General features: G+C 37.3%; 1 protein-coding gene and 1 long non-coding RNA gene across 5 annotated transcripts in view; one reads left to right on the top strand and one right to left on the bottom strand.

Annotated features, from left to right (window-relative positions):
- ZCCHC7 (zinc finger CCHC-type containing 7) overlaps nucleotides 1-14,204 on the top strand; it is a 207,913-nt gene extending 193,709 nt beyond the window's left edge. For 3 of the 4 annotated variants that reach the window (XM_006187795.3, XM_006187794.3, XM_032478001.1), the window contains exons 7-9: nucleotides 3,020-3,115; nucleotides 10,820-10,937; nucleotides 12,697-14,204. In XM_006187795.3, coding sequence (XP_006187857.1) covers nucleotides 3,020-3,115; nucleotides 10,820-10,937; nucleotides 12,697-13,139 — 657 coding nt within the window. In that variant the 3' untranslated portion in view covers nucleotides 13,140-14,204. The remainder of the gene's footprint in view (nucleotides 1-3,019; nucleotides 3,116-10,819; nucleotides 10,938-12,696) is intronic. The other variant, XR_001366452.2, reaches the window with a different exon arrangement.
- On the bottom strand, nucleotides 3,801-6,205 carry LOC116663191. The gene is made up of 3 exons (XR_004319314.1): nucleotides 6,127-6,205; nucleotides 5,922-5,926; nucleotides 3,801-3,812 (listed from the first exon to the last, which is right to left on the bottom strand). It is a non-coding gene; the product is annotated as an uncharacterized LOC116663191 (long non-coding RNA).
- Nucleotides 14,205-14,648: the final 444 nt, after the last annotated feature.

Below are 14,648 nucleotides of genomic sequence, written 5' to 3' on the forward strand. Positions count from 1 at the left end.
ACTCTAGGTCAGGTGTTGGCAAACTGTTTCTGTAAAGAGCCAGATAGTAAATATTTTAGCTTGGCAGGCTAATGAGTAGTCTCTGACATAACTCTTTCCTTGTAGCATGGAAAGCAGCCTGGCTGTGTTCCAATAAGTCTTTATTCATGGGCACTGAATTTTGAATTTTATATAACTTTCACATGTTACAAAACATCCTTTTTTAAAAATTTTAAACCATTTTAAAATGTAAAAATCATTCTTACCCATAGGCCATATTTTAATTTCCTACATACCACTTATTACTGTCTGATACTGTGTGTATGTCTGTGTTTTATTGATTTTGTTTATCTGTCTTCCACCACTGGAGATATGAGCAGTGATTTTTGTCTTGCTCACTTCTCAGCTACCCCTAATCTTAGAACATGTATTAAGCACTCAATAATTATTTTGGGGGTAGGTTAATGAAAGAATGTACACATTTGCTCATGCCATGTGTCCAGCACTCTGGTAAATGTCACTGATGGAGGTATCCTTGAACCTAAATTTTGTGCTACTTGTCCCCTTCCTTTCTCTCATACACAGCATAGTTTCTTTAAAAGTCATCTATGTTCTGTTCTTCAGCATCTTTCTACTTGTAATGAACCCGTTAGTATCTGGCTTGTGCCTCTGCCTCTCAAATGTAACTGCTCACAGCTGTTTCCAGTTGCCAACAGCTTTCTGATTGCTAAGTCCAATGGATTTTGTAGTCTTCATCGTATTTGATCCATCAATAGCTTTTGATAACTTCTCCCTTGGAACATCATCTGTTCTACCTTCACATCCATGGTACCATCTCTTCTGGTTTTATTTCTTTCTCTTAAACCACATATGCTCATGGTTGCAGTTTTATATCACATCAAATAATAGAGTTATCTTTTAGATGGAAAAATTATTTCTGCTTAATAATTTCATGTCTTCCCAGTGTTCTACTACCTGAAAAAAATTTTAAACCACTGCAATGAGTGGTACATGCTTATGTGCATACCTGTTAAATCTGTGTTTAGTGGCTTTTTAACTAGTCTCAATTCATGAACCACATTTTTTATTGGAGAGTATAAGATGTTTGTTGATTGTGTTTTGATTATATCTCAATTGATAATAGCTGAAGTTGTAAATTCCATTTTGTATTGTCAGTAGAAAACATCTATCAGGTTATTGTCATCCCCGTTTTCCATCTTAGGAAATAGGAGCTCAAAGTAAAGTTATGTGAAGATTATTTTTATAACCTATAGGTATTTTCCTATATCAAAAGGATAAAACATCCACAAACCACCTGTTTGCCACACTAAACAACAGCAACAAGATTAGCTGGCAGACCAGTTACTTGGCGCTCTTTGTTATAGGATCCCAATGAAGAACATAAGAAATAAACTTACCCAAGTTTATTCCCATCCTACCAATCTCCAGAAAATATGGGGAGAATTAGTTTTTTCTCCTGTTGAAAGCCCATCCCACCCACCTCAGGGGTTTTGCTCTGTCCATCCTTTCTTTCTGTTTTCAACTTCTCCATCTCTACATGCTCCCTCATATGTTCTGGTCTCTCCCATTCTAATAACAGACTCCACCAAACCCTCCCCCTAGGTGCTGACTGATATTTCGCCCCTTACTCATGCTTCTCAAATAATATGTACCTACTGTCTACTTTTCTTCAACTTCCAATCAGTTTTTTTTAACATTTCTTATTATGAAATGGAATATACATACTGAAAAGTACGTAAAACATACGTGTACAGTTTAATAAATTAGTTATATAACACACTCAAGTTATATGACACCACTATGTTCAAGAAATAGAAAATCGCAGCTACCCTGAAACCCTCTGTGTGCTATTCTCTCCCCAAGGGCAGTAACCATCATCCTGGCTTTTGTGGGTAATCATTTTCCTTGCTCTTCTTTGTGGCATCTCCTCACTCCTCAACCTATTGCCTTCTACTTTCTACCTTCCCACTGATTCCAAAATTCTCACAATGAGGTTATCCGTGAACAATTGCCAAATCTAATGGATGTTTCTCAGTTCTAATCTCTCTCTAGGCCTCTCTGCTGTATTTGACATTGTAGATCAGTTCATCCTTCTTGAGACTACTCTAAGGTCTACGACTGTATTCTCCTGTGACTCTGCATCCTTTAACCTCTCCTTGTCTGTCCCTTTCACAGGCTCCTCTGCCTGCCCGTTACATATTGTGTCCAGGATTCCATCTTTAGCTCACTGCCATTCACCTGGCTATGGCAGCTCTGTCCACTCTGGTCATTTCAGCTTCCACTATTATGCAGCTTACTTTCAAATCTAACCTTCAGCTCAGACATGTTTTCTAAGCTTTATCTTATAGATAACTGCCTAGTGGACATCTCCACCTAGATACTCAACATTCAAGACAGATTTCATCATCTTTTCCTCTAAATTGACTCCTCCTTCTTATCGTACTTTTCTGAATCAATTGTTGACACTACTACTCACCAGTTCACCCAAGTTAGAAACCTGTAAAGCATCCTTTCCCTCTACCTAGAAGTCCTCATTTGATTTACACCTAATTCTTTCAGAATAAACCTAAATTTTATATTTCAAGAGAAGCTTTCCCTGACTTCCTCACCCCATCCAATGATAGGTCCCCCTTGCCACTCCACAAATTCCTTGTACGTGCTTCTGTCACAGTGCTTACATTGTTTGTCATTATCTATGTATATGTCTGTCATGTTCTACTAGACTTTTACTCTTTCTCTATCTCAGATACCTAATATCCACCTCAGTATTGGGCGTAGTGCTGAATGGAATGAGGAGCAAGGCAGGGGAGGGAAGCACACGCTGATGTTAAGAATAAAAGAATTCTTGTCATGTTACACACTTTAATACACAGAACCGTCTGAATATGGGGTCTCCACACTAAACTCTAGGAGGCAGTACTTCTAAGGAATCTCTTACCTAAAAAAGTTCTTTTGGAAAGAATGAGGTTTTAATTGTCTTCTGACATTTACTAAATCCTTACAAATATTCATGTTGCAGACCAAACCTGGACCACCCAAAAAGCCGAAGACCCCTTCTGGACAATCAGCCTCAGTGTATTGCTACAACTGTGGGCTAGAAGGCCATTATGGACACGTAAGTTTAAGTGGCATTTGGGCTTAAAGCTTTCTGTTGTTCAGGAGTGGTTGCACTCGAAACAAACGTAATTCTGAACACTTATTTCTTATAACCTACTATCTTAAAGTAAGACTCCATATGTTTTCAACTGATTTACTTCTCCCCTTCCTGCTAGAATAAAGGATCTGTCAGAGCACATTCCTCTAATTGTTTTAAATATACATGAACAGGTTAGACTAAATAAATACAGCTCATAAAATCAGTCAGAGAAATAATAGTCGTCGATAGAATGGTTACAGTTCTCATGAGTTCTTAGGATTACTGGTACTTTGACCTAGCCAAATCATGATTTTAGATTTTCTACATAGCTCTCCAGTACCTCCAGTGTTCCCTGATACTGTGTTCGGTTAAATCTTTACCACTCGCTCACAAACCCTGACACTCACTAGTGGAAAGACAGAGATGCTGCATTGTCATCCAGCCTGTCTACCCCACAAATGCCTAGATTCCCTATCCAGCCTGCACATTTCCTAATGCTAGCTGAAAGGGCCAAACTTGTGTGTTTGGGATGCTGAGACATCAAAGCAGAAACTTGTTGCCATGAGGTGGGAGTGAGTTTCCTCACCAGTTATCCCATTAAATGTGAAACAGTAACAGCTCATGGCGGAGTCAGGATGCAATAAGAGTAGACTCAGAGCTCCTACATTCTGGGAATCTTGAGGCAGAGAAGGAAAGTCCTTGGCACGACAAGTAGAAAATCTATATGGAAAAATACATTCCCAGTCTCCAGATAGGCTTCTATTGGCCTAGAAACCAAAATAAACTAATATCAAATCAGACCTGATGACAGAAGATGGAAAGCATACAGGGCGAGGAGGTGCTTAAAATGGTTAGAGGCGTGAGCAGTAGGATGGAGTAGTTAGTATTGCAGGTCACATCTTGAATTCTGACCAAGCCTTCACCTGTAGGTGAAGACCTTGGGGATAGAACTCTATGGTATGGGGAGAGACAAAAAGTCTGAAGAAAAAGTACTGCACAGAGTCCATCAACAGATGGAGTTTTCCTTCTGCCTTGGAGCAGCAGGACCATGGAGTGAAGGGGTAGAATATGAAAACTAGGAAGGAGTTCTGATCCTCAACTTATGCTCTACTGCTGACTTAACCATGTGCCTTAAAGCAACCCACTATTTCTCTCTGGTCTCCAGTTTCTGTATCTCCCAAGCAAAGAGGTTGTACAGGGAGATCTCTCAGCACTGATTTGGTATTTCCACTGTGATCAGATCCATAGTAAAGGGGTACAGATGGAGGGACCCTGCAATAGAATTACTTCACTGCTACAGAACTCACACTGGAAACCTAGTTAGATTCTTGTTGTCAAAATTCAGATATTGCCAGCACTGTGTGGCAAACATATTCACATAAGCAGTCTACTGCCACACAAATCACATAGATGTACAATTTATGCTTGCTTACCTCTTTAAAGCAAAGGGGGTATGATTTTTAACATTTATGTTTGTTCAATTAAGGAAAAACAATTATAGTTGGACACATACTGCTTACTAGTCACTCCTGTTAATGTAGATAGGAAATATATTAAAAGCATTTGGAATTTATCCCTGAAATCTAGATTTAGATAATTTTTAATTTACAATAAAGTAAATTTGGCAGCCTCGTTGCTGCCATAGATGAAGAATTCTAGATTATCCACACTAATGAAGAAGATCAGTGGTGTGGCTAATCCAAAATAGTAGATAGATTATATAGCCAACTATCAATTGTCTGTGCTAATGGAGGGGACCAGCGATGTGGATAATCAAAATATAATTTACATTTAGCTTTGGAAAATGTTTATAGGACTGTATAGCTCTGTATAGCCACATCGGGATCCAAATGGGAGACTGCAGGAGGTTAAAGATGTCTGAGGACCCCCTCCTCTTCAGCTTCAGAAACTCAGTTCTGTATATGTTAATGAATAGCTTTTCTTAGGTTAATGTGGCATCGCCCTTCCCTGATTCTACTCACTCTAGTTGGAGAGGCAGGGACAATCATAGGCAGTTCCACATGAGGCAAACCGCGATAGGAAACGGTAGTCATTGTGCAAAGAGACTACTCCAAGATGAGCGAGGCGCTGGGAGTGTGTCAGGATCTCCAGTACCTTTTTGTAATTGTAGTTTGTTCTTAATGTTTTATGGTTAGAATCTGTTTTAGTCCATTCAGGCTACTATAAACTAACTACCATAGACTGAGTGGCTTATAAACAACAGAAATTTTTTTCTCGTAGTTCTAGAGGCTGGGAAGCCCAAGATCACGGTGCCAGCAGAATCAGTGTCTGGTGAGGGCCTGCTTCCTCACAGATGACGCTTTCTTGCTGTGTCCTCACATGGTGGTGGGAAGGGCTAGAGAGCTCTGTTGGGTATATTTTATAAGAGCTCCACCCTCATGACCTAATCACCTCCCAAATGGTCCGCTTCCTAATACCATCACCTTTGGGGTTCAGATTTCAACATCTGAATTGGGTCAGGGGACACACAGACATTCAGGCCACAGCAGAATCTTACATCCAAATCTTTCATGGGTATCCTTTCTTTTGGAAACTTGGAGCCACCATGGATAGTGATTTATAAAAGCAATAATTTATATTACTGTATGGGTTTGCCTTACAACTTTCAAGACCCCAAAAAGCCCCAAAAGATCCAGAAACTCAACAACAGGATAAATCTTAAGATAGCTGAAAGAAGGAAATGACGAAGATAAGAACCAAAATTATTGAAATAGAGAACATGATAAATAGCATCATCAAAACCAAAAGGTGCTTCTTTGTAGACATTTTCTTTCCAAAAGAAAAGAGACAGACTTATGGAAAAACTACTCAAAGAAAAGGAAAAGATACAAATAATGAGTGAAAAGTGTAAATAGCATAAGATACAGTATAATTTTTTAAGTAAAAGAGAATACTATATAAACTTCATAAAGTTCAATGTTAAATCTGAAAATGCAGATAAATAATTCTCTGGAAAAATACAAATTAACGAAATGACTAAAGAAGAAAAAACCTACATGAACCAGTACCACTAAGGAACTTGAATTAGTAATCAAAATTCTCCCTACCAAAATATACCAGACCCAGGTGGTTTTGTAGTCAGGTTTTACCAAACCTTTATTCAGACAGGTAATTCAAAAGAACACCACTGAACTTGTTCTGTGAAGCTATTATAACCTAAAGCCATTTCAAAATATTCACAGAATGGTGTCATTTTTATGAAATCTCAACACTTCTAAGCTTTTACTGTTGTTTATTGGAATATTCATTAGTAGTAAGAGTATTAAAACATATGAAAATGGCAGACACCAACTTTAAGACCATGGCACCAACTTCTGGAAAGGGAAAAAATTGAATGGGAAATGGGAAGAAGTTACACAGAGGATTTCAATTATATTGTTAATGCGTAGAGGAAAACTGAAGAAAATAAAGGGTAAATGTTATCATTTGATAAAGTTAAATGGTAGGTACAGATTTCCATTACTTTATTTTCCTTTTTTTAATTACAAATATCCTTTATGAATATTAACATAAAAATCTTGAACAATATACTAGCAAGCCAAAGCAGTACATTAAAAGTACTAAGTGGGATTAGTACTGGAATTATGACTAAGTGGGATTTATTCCTGGAATTCGAGAATGGGCCAACAGATAAAAATTAATCAATGTAATATGTCACATTAATAGAATGAAGGGAAAAAACAATCATCTCAATTGATACAATAAAAGAATTTTATAAAATTCAACATCCTTTCATGAGAAAAACACTTAATAAACTAGAAATAGAAGGGAACTTCCTCACCATGATGAAGGCCATATATGAAAAACCCACAGCTAACAACATACTCAATGATGAAAGACTGAAAAATTTTCCCTTACAATCAGGAACAATGCCCACTTTTGCCACTTTGAGTCAATATTTTATTAGAAGTTCTGGCCAGAGAAAGTAGGCAAGAAAAATAAAAGACATCTGAGTTAGAAAGGAAGAAGTGAAATTATCTCCATTCACAGATAACATGGTCTCATATCTAGAAAACACTCAAGATTACACACACAGTGAAAGCTAATAAATGAATTCAGCAAAGTTCCAAGATACAAAATCAACACACAAAAATCAGTTGCATTTCTATATACTAGCAATGAACAATCCAGAAAGATAATTAAGAAAATAATCTGATTTACAATAGCAGTAAAAAGAATACAATACTTAGGAGTAAATGTAACCCCTATCAAAATCCCAATGATGATGAAGTTTTGGAACTAGAAAGAGGTGGTGGTTGTACAGCATTAAATGCCACTTAATCGTACATTTTAAAATAGTTAATCGTATTTTGTCTAGGCAATAACCAGCTTGCTTCTCTTTCTCTTTTCCTTCCAACATTTTATTTTTAAAGTTTTCAAACATAAAGTTGACTTTTTCAATGAACACCCATATACTCATCAACTCGATTCTACCATTAACATTTTACTTTTCTTGCTTTATCACCTAAGTATCCATCTTTGTACCAGTCCATTTTATTTTTTCATGCATTTCAAATAGATTGTCATTATCAGTACACTTCATTCCTAAACTATTTAGCATGCATATCATTAACTTAGAGCTCAATATCTGTTGCTTTTACGTATTTTCTGAGTTAAAAAACTTACATAAAATGCACACATTTAGAAGTGTATAATTGCTGAGTATTGATAAAAGCACCTGTCTCTGTATCCCAAACCCCTATCAAGATATAGGACATTATCATCATCCTAGAAGCTTCCCTCATGACTCTTCTTAGTCCCACTGCCACTCCACCGGAGACAATTACTGTTCTAATTTTGTCCCCACCATAGATTCATTTTCCTTGTTATAAAATTTCATATAATTGGAATCCTACAATGTGTATTCTTTCCTAAGGCTTCTTTCATTCAGCTTAATGTCTTTGAGAACTACCTGTTTTAGATCTTCAGTTCTTGATTTCAGAGCCAGAAGAGTGCTCACAGACCCACTAAAAAAAGAGCAGATCTATATGTGTTGAAACTGAACAATCTGCACAACATATTAAGTGAGGAGGGAAAAAAGGCAAAGGGAAGTGTGTTTTGTATGCTACTTATGAAAAGAAAAAACAAGACATAGAAGCTTTTACATGCTTAAAATATCTCAGGAAGGACACAAGAAACTGGTAACAGAAGTTGCCTCTAGGGAGGGGAAAGGGACTAGAGGAGAGACTTCTTATAAAAAAATTGAAGCAGAATACACATACAAATAAGTTCACAAACTGTAAATGTACAGTTCAATTAATTTTCACACAATGAACACATCAGAGTAACCAGCACCTAGGTCAGGAATCGGAATCTTATCAGCATGCCTAGAAGCAAAAAGGGTTACCCTCTATCCTGATTCTTAATAGCTTGTATTAGTTTTGCCTGTCTTTATAGTTTATACGAACAGAATCATATATAGTATATTTTGTCTGGCTTCTTTTCCTCAACATTTGTCTACAAGACTTATCTGTATTATGCATGTGGTGTAGATCATTCATTCTCATCCATGAATAGTAGTCCATTTAATGAATCCCACAGTTTGTTTATTCATTCTACTGTTGTGGATAGTTTCCAGTTTGGGGCTATTGCAACTAGTATTGCTGTGAACATTTGAGCACATCTTTCAGTAAACTTATGTATGCATTTCTGTTGTGTATGCACCTAGGAGTGGAATTACTAGGTCTCAGGGTACTGCATGTATTCAGCTTTCGTGTACACTGCCGGTTTTCCAAAGTGATTGTACCAGCTTATACTCCACCAGTAAGTGTGAGAGAGTTCAACACTTGTGAAACTTACTTTTCACTGTATATTCTTTTGCATTTGGTTATATTATGAAATAGAATGCAAATTCACATGAATTTTAAAGCTAGATCTTCAAAGTGGTTTCACTGTGGGGATGGACAGCTTTTTGTTAATCTCTAGAACTTTCCTTATCTGATTTTATGAATATTTTGTTGGAGAAGTTTGAAAAGAGTCTTTTTAACTTTTGACATTTTAATTATGTATCTTGGTGTGGGTCTCTTTGGGTTCATCTTGTCTGGGACTCAGTGCTTCTTGGACTTGGCTGTCTGGTTCCTTTGCCAGATTAAGGTTTTCAGCCATTATTTCTTGAAATAGGTTTTCTTTCCCTCCATTACTTTATTTTCTATATGTAAGTGTGTATTTAGAATGATTCCTAGTTTTTTAAATCTACAAATTATGTGTATGGCTATCAGCTTTGATATCTTAGAATTACAAGTTGAGTATATAATGACAAAGTTATGATAATCAGCTAAATTCTATGCAGATATTTCATGTACTTTCTTCCTAAGAGGTACAAATTTCCCCCACAATCTGAAACTTGGGCGTTCCTATGAAACCTTTCCTAAGCTGAAGTGGCTGTCAAGTGAAGAAACAATTACCTTAGGACCCATCTCGTTAACAGATGCACAAAATAAAGGGAGATAAATGACAGATGCTCACAGACACAGTTCAAAGCTGTGGTGGCTTGATGCTGAGATTCTGTGTGTAGTTCCTGGGGAAGGAGCTTGGTGGCGCAACTCTCACTGTTCCGGGTGCTCACTGCCTCCGTAATGTCTGCTGCAAAACAAGCGCTAAACCGCCATTTTAACTTTTCACCTTTTTTTGTAAAAGTGAAAGTCCTCTTTATATTTCTTTGTTAGTGAAAACAGGTGCTAATATAGCTCTTTCACAAAGCAAAGCGATGTAAAGCGAAATTTTGAAAAGCAGGAGATAGCTGTATTTTAATTTTTCTTCAGTACCTAACTAAGAAGAATGTTTGTAATAAATTTAGGCAAGATGACAGAGGACAGAAGTGGGAAAGTTTCAAAGGGAAACCTCTTTCAAATAAAAGACATTATTTGGTTTCAGACAAGCTGAATAAATGTGTGTCACAGGTCAGGACAAACAAAGCCTACTACTTGGGGCATGGCTCAGGCCAAGGATGTGGATTTGGGAACTAGCAGCTGTGGGAAGGCCAGAGTCATGAGAGTGGGGAGCTGTCCAGGGGGAGTAAGAGGAGCGACCTCATCTTGAATAGAGGGAGCAAAGAAAACAGAGATTTCCTTCAAAATACCTAGGAGCATTTTCAAACTAGACACAATCCACTACCACCCTGCTCCCCACCATAAGAATCACTGCCCTTGTGAGCAGTGAGTATTGACTTAAAACAAGTTTGCAAAAGCCACCTGTGTGGAGGGAACAGAGGAAAGGGCTAAGAATTTACTCCCATATTTAGGGGTTATAAATGTGAAGGGAAGAAGAAAAGGAGAAGCACTTGATTGAAGGCTTTAGAAGAGACAAATAAGCAAAGGATTAATACAGTATAAAGCTGAATAAAATAAACCCTCTAACAGAGGTATAAGGCATTGCTAGGGGAGGGGGTTGGCAGGGAAGATTAAAAAAAAAAAATAAGAAGGATTTCATAGGTAAAGAAGTAAAGGAAGAAAATCTAAACTTTGAAGAATAGCATGTAAGCACAATTGAGTGTCGGGCTGGCTGATCCTTCCAGAGTCCCAGCGAGACCACAGCCTGCAGCTACAGTGTGAGTATCAGTGATGTGGGGCTCATCTCTAATTATAGTGGTCCATAATTTTGCCAAAAAAAGGTTATCTGAACAGTGTGACCTTGTGACATCATAATTTCAAATACAATTTGCAGGAGTGTACAGAAAGACGAATGTTTAACCAGACCTTTCCAACATCTCCATTCATCTACTACTATGATGACAAATATGAAATCCGGGAGAGAGATCAGAGAATAAAACGAAAAGTAAAAGGTATGTTATTAGATGTCTTGCTAGATCACCTTTGCAGGAGTTCCTAAACTTTTTTCGCACTGTCTTTGCCTGCTTTGTGGGTCTTTGGTTAGCACCAAAAATGTTTTTAATAATTACTATAGAAACTGGAACTTTCTTGATCTCTAGAAATCAAGCACCCATTTAAAAAATCCTGTGTTGTACTCTATTCACAATGAGCATTTTTTCTTACATAATGATCATTTTAGAAAATGTCCAGAAAATACTTCCATCTGTACATGCATACAGAATTTTTAAAAGCCCCTTTGAAATTTTTCTGTTCAACAAGTAATTTTTTTTTTCCCTTTTTGTGTCTCTGGTATTTTTCAATCAAAGAAAAGTTTTCCCTGCTAGATGATTCCTGGTAGTTCCAGGAGCTTCGCCAAAGAGGTCATTTCTTATTGGCCACCATTATGAGCAGAGCTGCAGGTCCACAGCCATTCTCTGTAGTTTCCTTATTTGCTGTTGCTAACATAATGTTCTTTCTCACCAAATTATTTTATAATTTAAGCCTATTTTCTCTACCTCTCTTTCTCTGAATTCAGGTCCTTTCAAAATGAAGATAGCAATTCTGGGAAGAGTAGAGGAATTACTTCTCAACTCCTGCATATTTTACATATTAAATTTTATGTAAAATTTATCTCAACTATATAGAGAGAAATTATAATACATGAAGATAATGATCAGCAAACTAAATTTAAAAAGATTAAAAAGAACTGCATCAAAATGTCATCTCTAGATTAAAAGATCATGGGTGCATTTTTTTTTAATTTTCTTTACACTTTTTTGTATTTCCCAGATTTTCTTTAATGAGCATTTATGACTTTTATAATCAGAGAAAAACCATTTGTTCTCCTTTTTAATTAGTTATATTGACAACTGTATGGCACAGATCCACTTCGAGGCTTGCTGTGATCAATTGGAATTTATATTTTATACTAACATCTATAAGTAATTACTTATTTTTATTCTAGAATTCATTTTTGTCCACTAAATATACTACTTAGTACTCCATCCCATTTTTTTTTTCAATTGGTGACTTCTTTAATCTTTCAAGGTACTGTTGACAGGTTAGTTTTCCTCCCTCACTGTAACCTCATCTCCCACTTATCCCATCAGACACTTGTAGTGGGAGTGCTAAGTCCCAACAAAATGTAACATCAGATCTGGCACATAAACCTCTCAGATACACGAGGGTGTGCACAGGAACTCACTGTCCAAGCCAGTGAACTCTACTCTGGAGGAATAACCTCCTGTCCAGCATGGTATCCACCTATAAGTACTATGGCCATACTTTATCTTCAGAGGATAATTGAAATGTCATATGAGACTGTCAAAAAGCCATTTTATACATCTTGTTTCACCTTATCATCAAGGGCTGTCTCTTTATCAGTGCAGGAACTTGAATTGGTCAGACATGACTTTCCTTCACAAAGCTTAAGTGATTACTGCTTTCACTGGTCCTTGTCTCCATTTTTTAACCTAGTTAAACTGTATTGAACAGAATAAATATCATTGGATTTCTGGATTTCTTCCATGTTTAGCACTCAGAAAAATAGAACTACAGCCATTCAAGTTTTAGTGAGTGATTTTTACCTTAGTAAGCATTCTTCAGAATGTGATATCATTAATGCATTTAAATATCTGGCTTTTCTCCCTGTGGAGTTATTCACAGACCTATGAAAGCTCTGCACGGACTGTCTTCCTGCTGAATATGCAAAAATACTTCTGTATTTTTCAGAACTCCAGAAAAATGGGGATTTTCCAAGACAGTTCAAGAGGCCTCATATGGAAGCAGCAGATAGGAGGCCCCACCATGATGTGAGGAAGAGCCAAGCCTCATGGAAAAACAACAGGTGGCCTCAAGAAAAGAAAGAAATCCAGAAAGAAACCGTAAGCAGGAACAACAGAGAGCGTGAAAAGCACAAGAAGGCTGACAGGTGTCGTGAAGTGGATGAGGACTTTCCCAGGGGCCCCAAGGTCCACTCTTCTCCTGGTACTTTCAAAACCCAGAAGCCTCACAAGCCCTTCCATTACTCATCGCATTCCCACAAGCCAAGAGAAGACAAGCTGCCCAAAGAGGGCAAGCGGGGCAAGCATAAGAAAAAGGAGAGCTGCTTGGAGGAGGATGGCAATGATAATCTATTTCTCATTAAGCAGAGGAAAAAAAAATCTAAGCTGTGAGTCAGCTTCTGATATCACTTCCCAGTGTTTGTCTGGGCTTCATATCTCCAACATCCTGGCAATATTTTTATTGTCTATGATTAAATAAAAGGAAGTTTGGTTTTTTTTTTTTATCTCAGTCATACCTAGAGCTGCTGAAGACCTTGAAGAGCTCAGTTCTCTGTGTGCAACAAGTTATTAGGTAAGAAAACAGAAAGATAAACTTGGAATTCCCCTGTTCCAGGACGTCATTTTACTCAGAGTCCTACGGATAGGAAGAATTAATTGTTTCAGAAAAAAAAATTTTTAAATACTTTGAAAAAATAGAAGTTCATCAAATAAAAGCTCATCATCTGCAGTGTGAGCATGAAAATTAAATCCTTACAAAAAGAAATTAATGCTGATACAAAAAAATTCAGCATTCCTTTTTTTGTTTGTTTTTTAACATTACTCTAAATCTAAATCTGGCTTTTCTTGCTTCAGAAGCTGGTGTCAGCATCCTCCTCTAGCCAGAACATCACAGGCTGAAGATGAAGGTGTCATCATTGAAGCACTGAAGAGGCAGGGAATTGGGTTTCATAGCAAAATATAGGTAAAGACTCCATCCAGACTAAATGTCGAGAGACAGATTTCCTGAAACAAGTGAAAAAAAGTCATCTTTTACGTAATTTTAATGTAATCACAAGGAAATAGTTTTTGCCATTTTTACAGTCACACTTGAAGGTTGTCCCTCACATATTTAAGATGAATATTGTCCAGCTTTAAAATTTGTTTTGTTCTCGTGAGGTTTTTAATTACCACAGAGCTATAAAGAAGTTTTTGTATTTGTGAGCCTTTTGTACTTATCAGAGCTTAATGTTAGAATAAGACAAATAAAATGTCTAAAATGCAGTAAATAAATTTATCTATTATGTAAAAAGACAATGAGAGTTTGAGCAACAAAGGGAGTACTTGGGTTGGACAAGTGACTAAAGTTGTAAAATCTCCGCAAACTGGGGTCAAATGCCGTTATTGCCCAAGCACTAACTCTCCGCCAGAATAAAATAAGATGGAGAAATAAAGATATTTCTCCATGTTCTCCAATGATTTTATAATGTTGGAATCTTAAATTTGTGTTTTACTCTTCGTGAAATACACAATCTGCCATACGTCTGTTAGGATCAGCTCTCTTTTCTTTGGTGTGAGGGGCGGGGGCAGGGGGGAGATGCAGGAGAGAATCTCTCCTCCAGAATCAGCCTTAGTGTCTTGAGTCCACCACCTTCCCTGTACTGCCCAGCTTTCAGCTAAGTGTCAGCATTCCTTGTGTGTTGGTGCTTGGCTTCCTAACATCAGCTGGGATTGTTTTAACCCTAAGGTAAGTGAGCAGTCTTTTAACAGTGCTAAAAGTGACAACCATGAAAAACAACTTCAGAGAGTAGGAAGCCTTGAGATAATTGGCATTATTTCTCAGTAGGGCTTGGAACAAGCGCATTTAATTATTGATGTGCTAGCATTCCTTCAGATCTGGGGATGTCTACTTTCAGGACAGAA

The sequence above is a fragment of the Camelus ferus genome, chromosome 4 (assembly GCF_009834535.1).
Source record: "Camelus ferus isolate YT-003-E chromosome 4, BCGSAC_Cfer_1.0, whole genome shotgun sequence".
NCBI lineage: Eukaryota > Metazoa > Chordata > Mammalia > Artiodactyla > Camelidae > Camelus > Camelus ferus.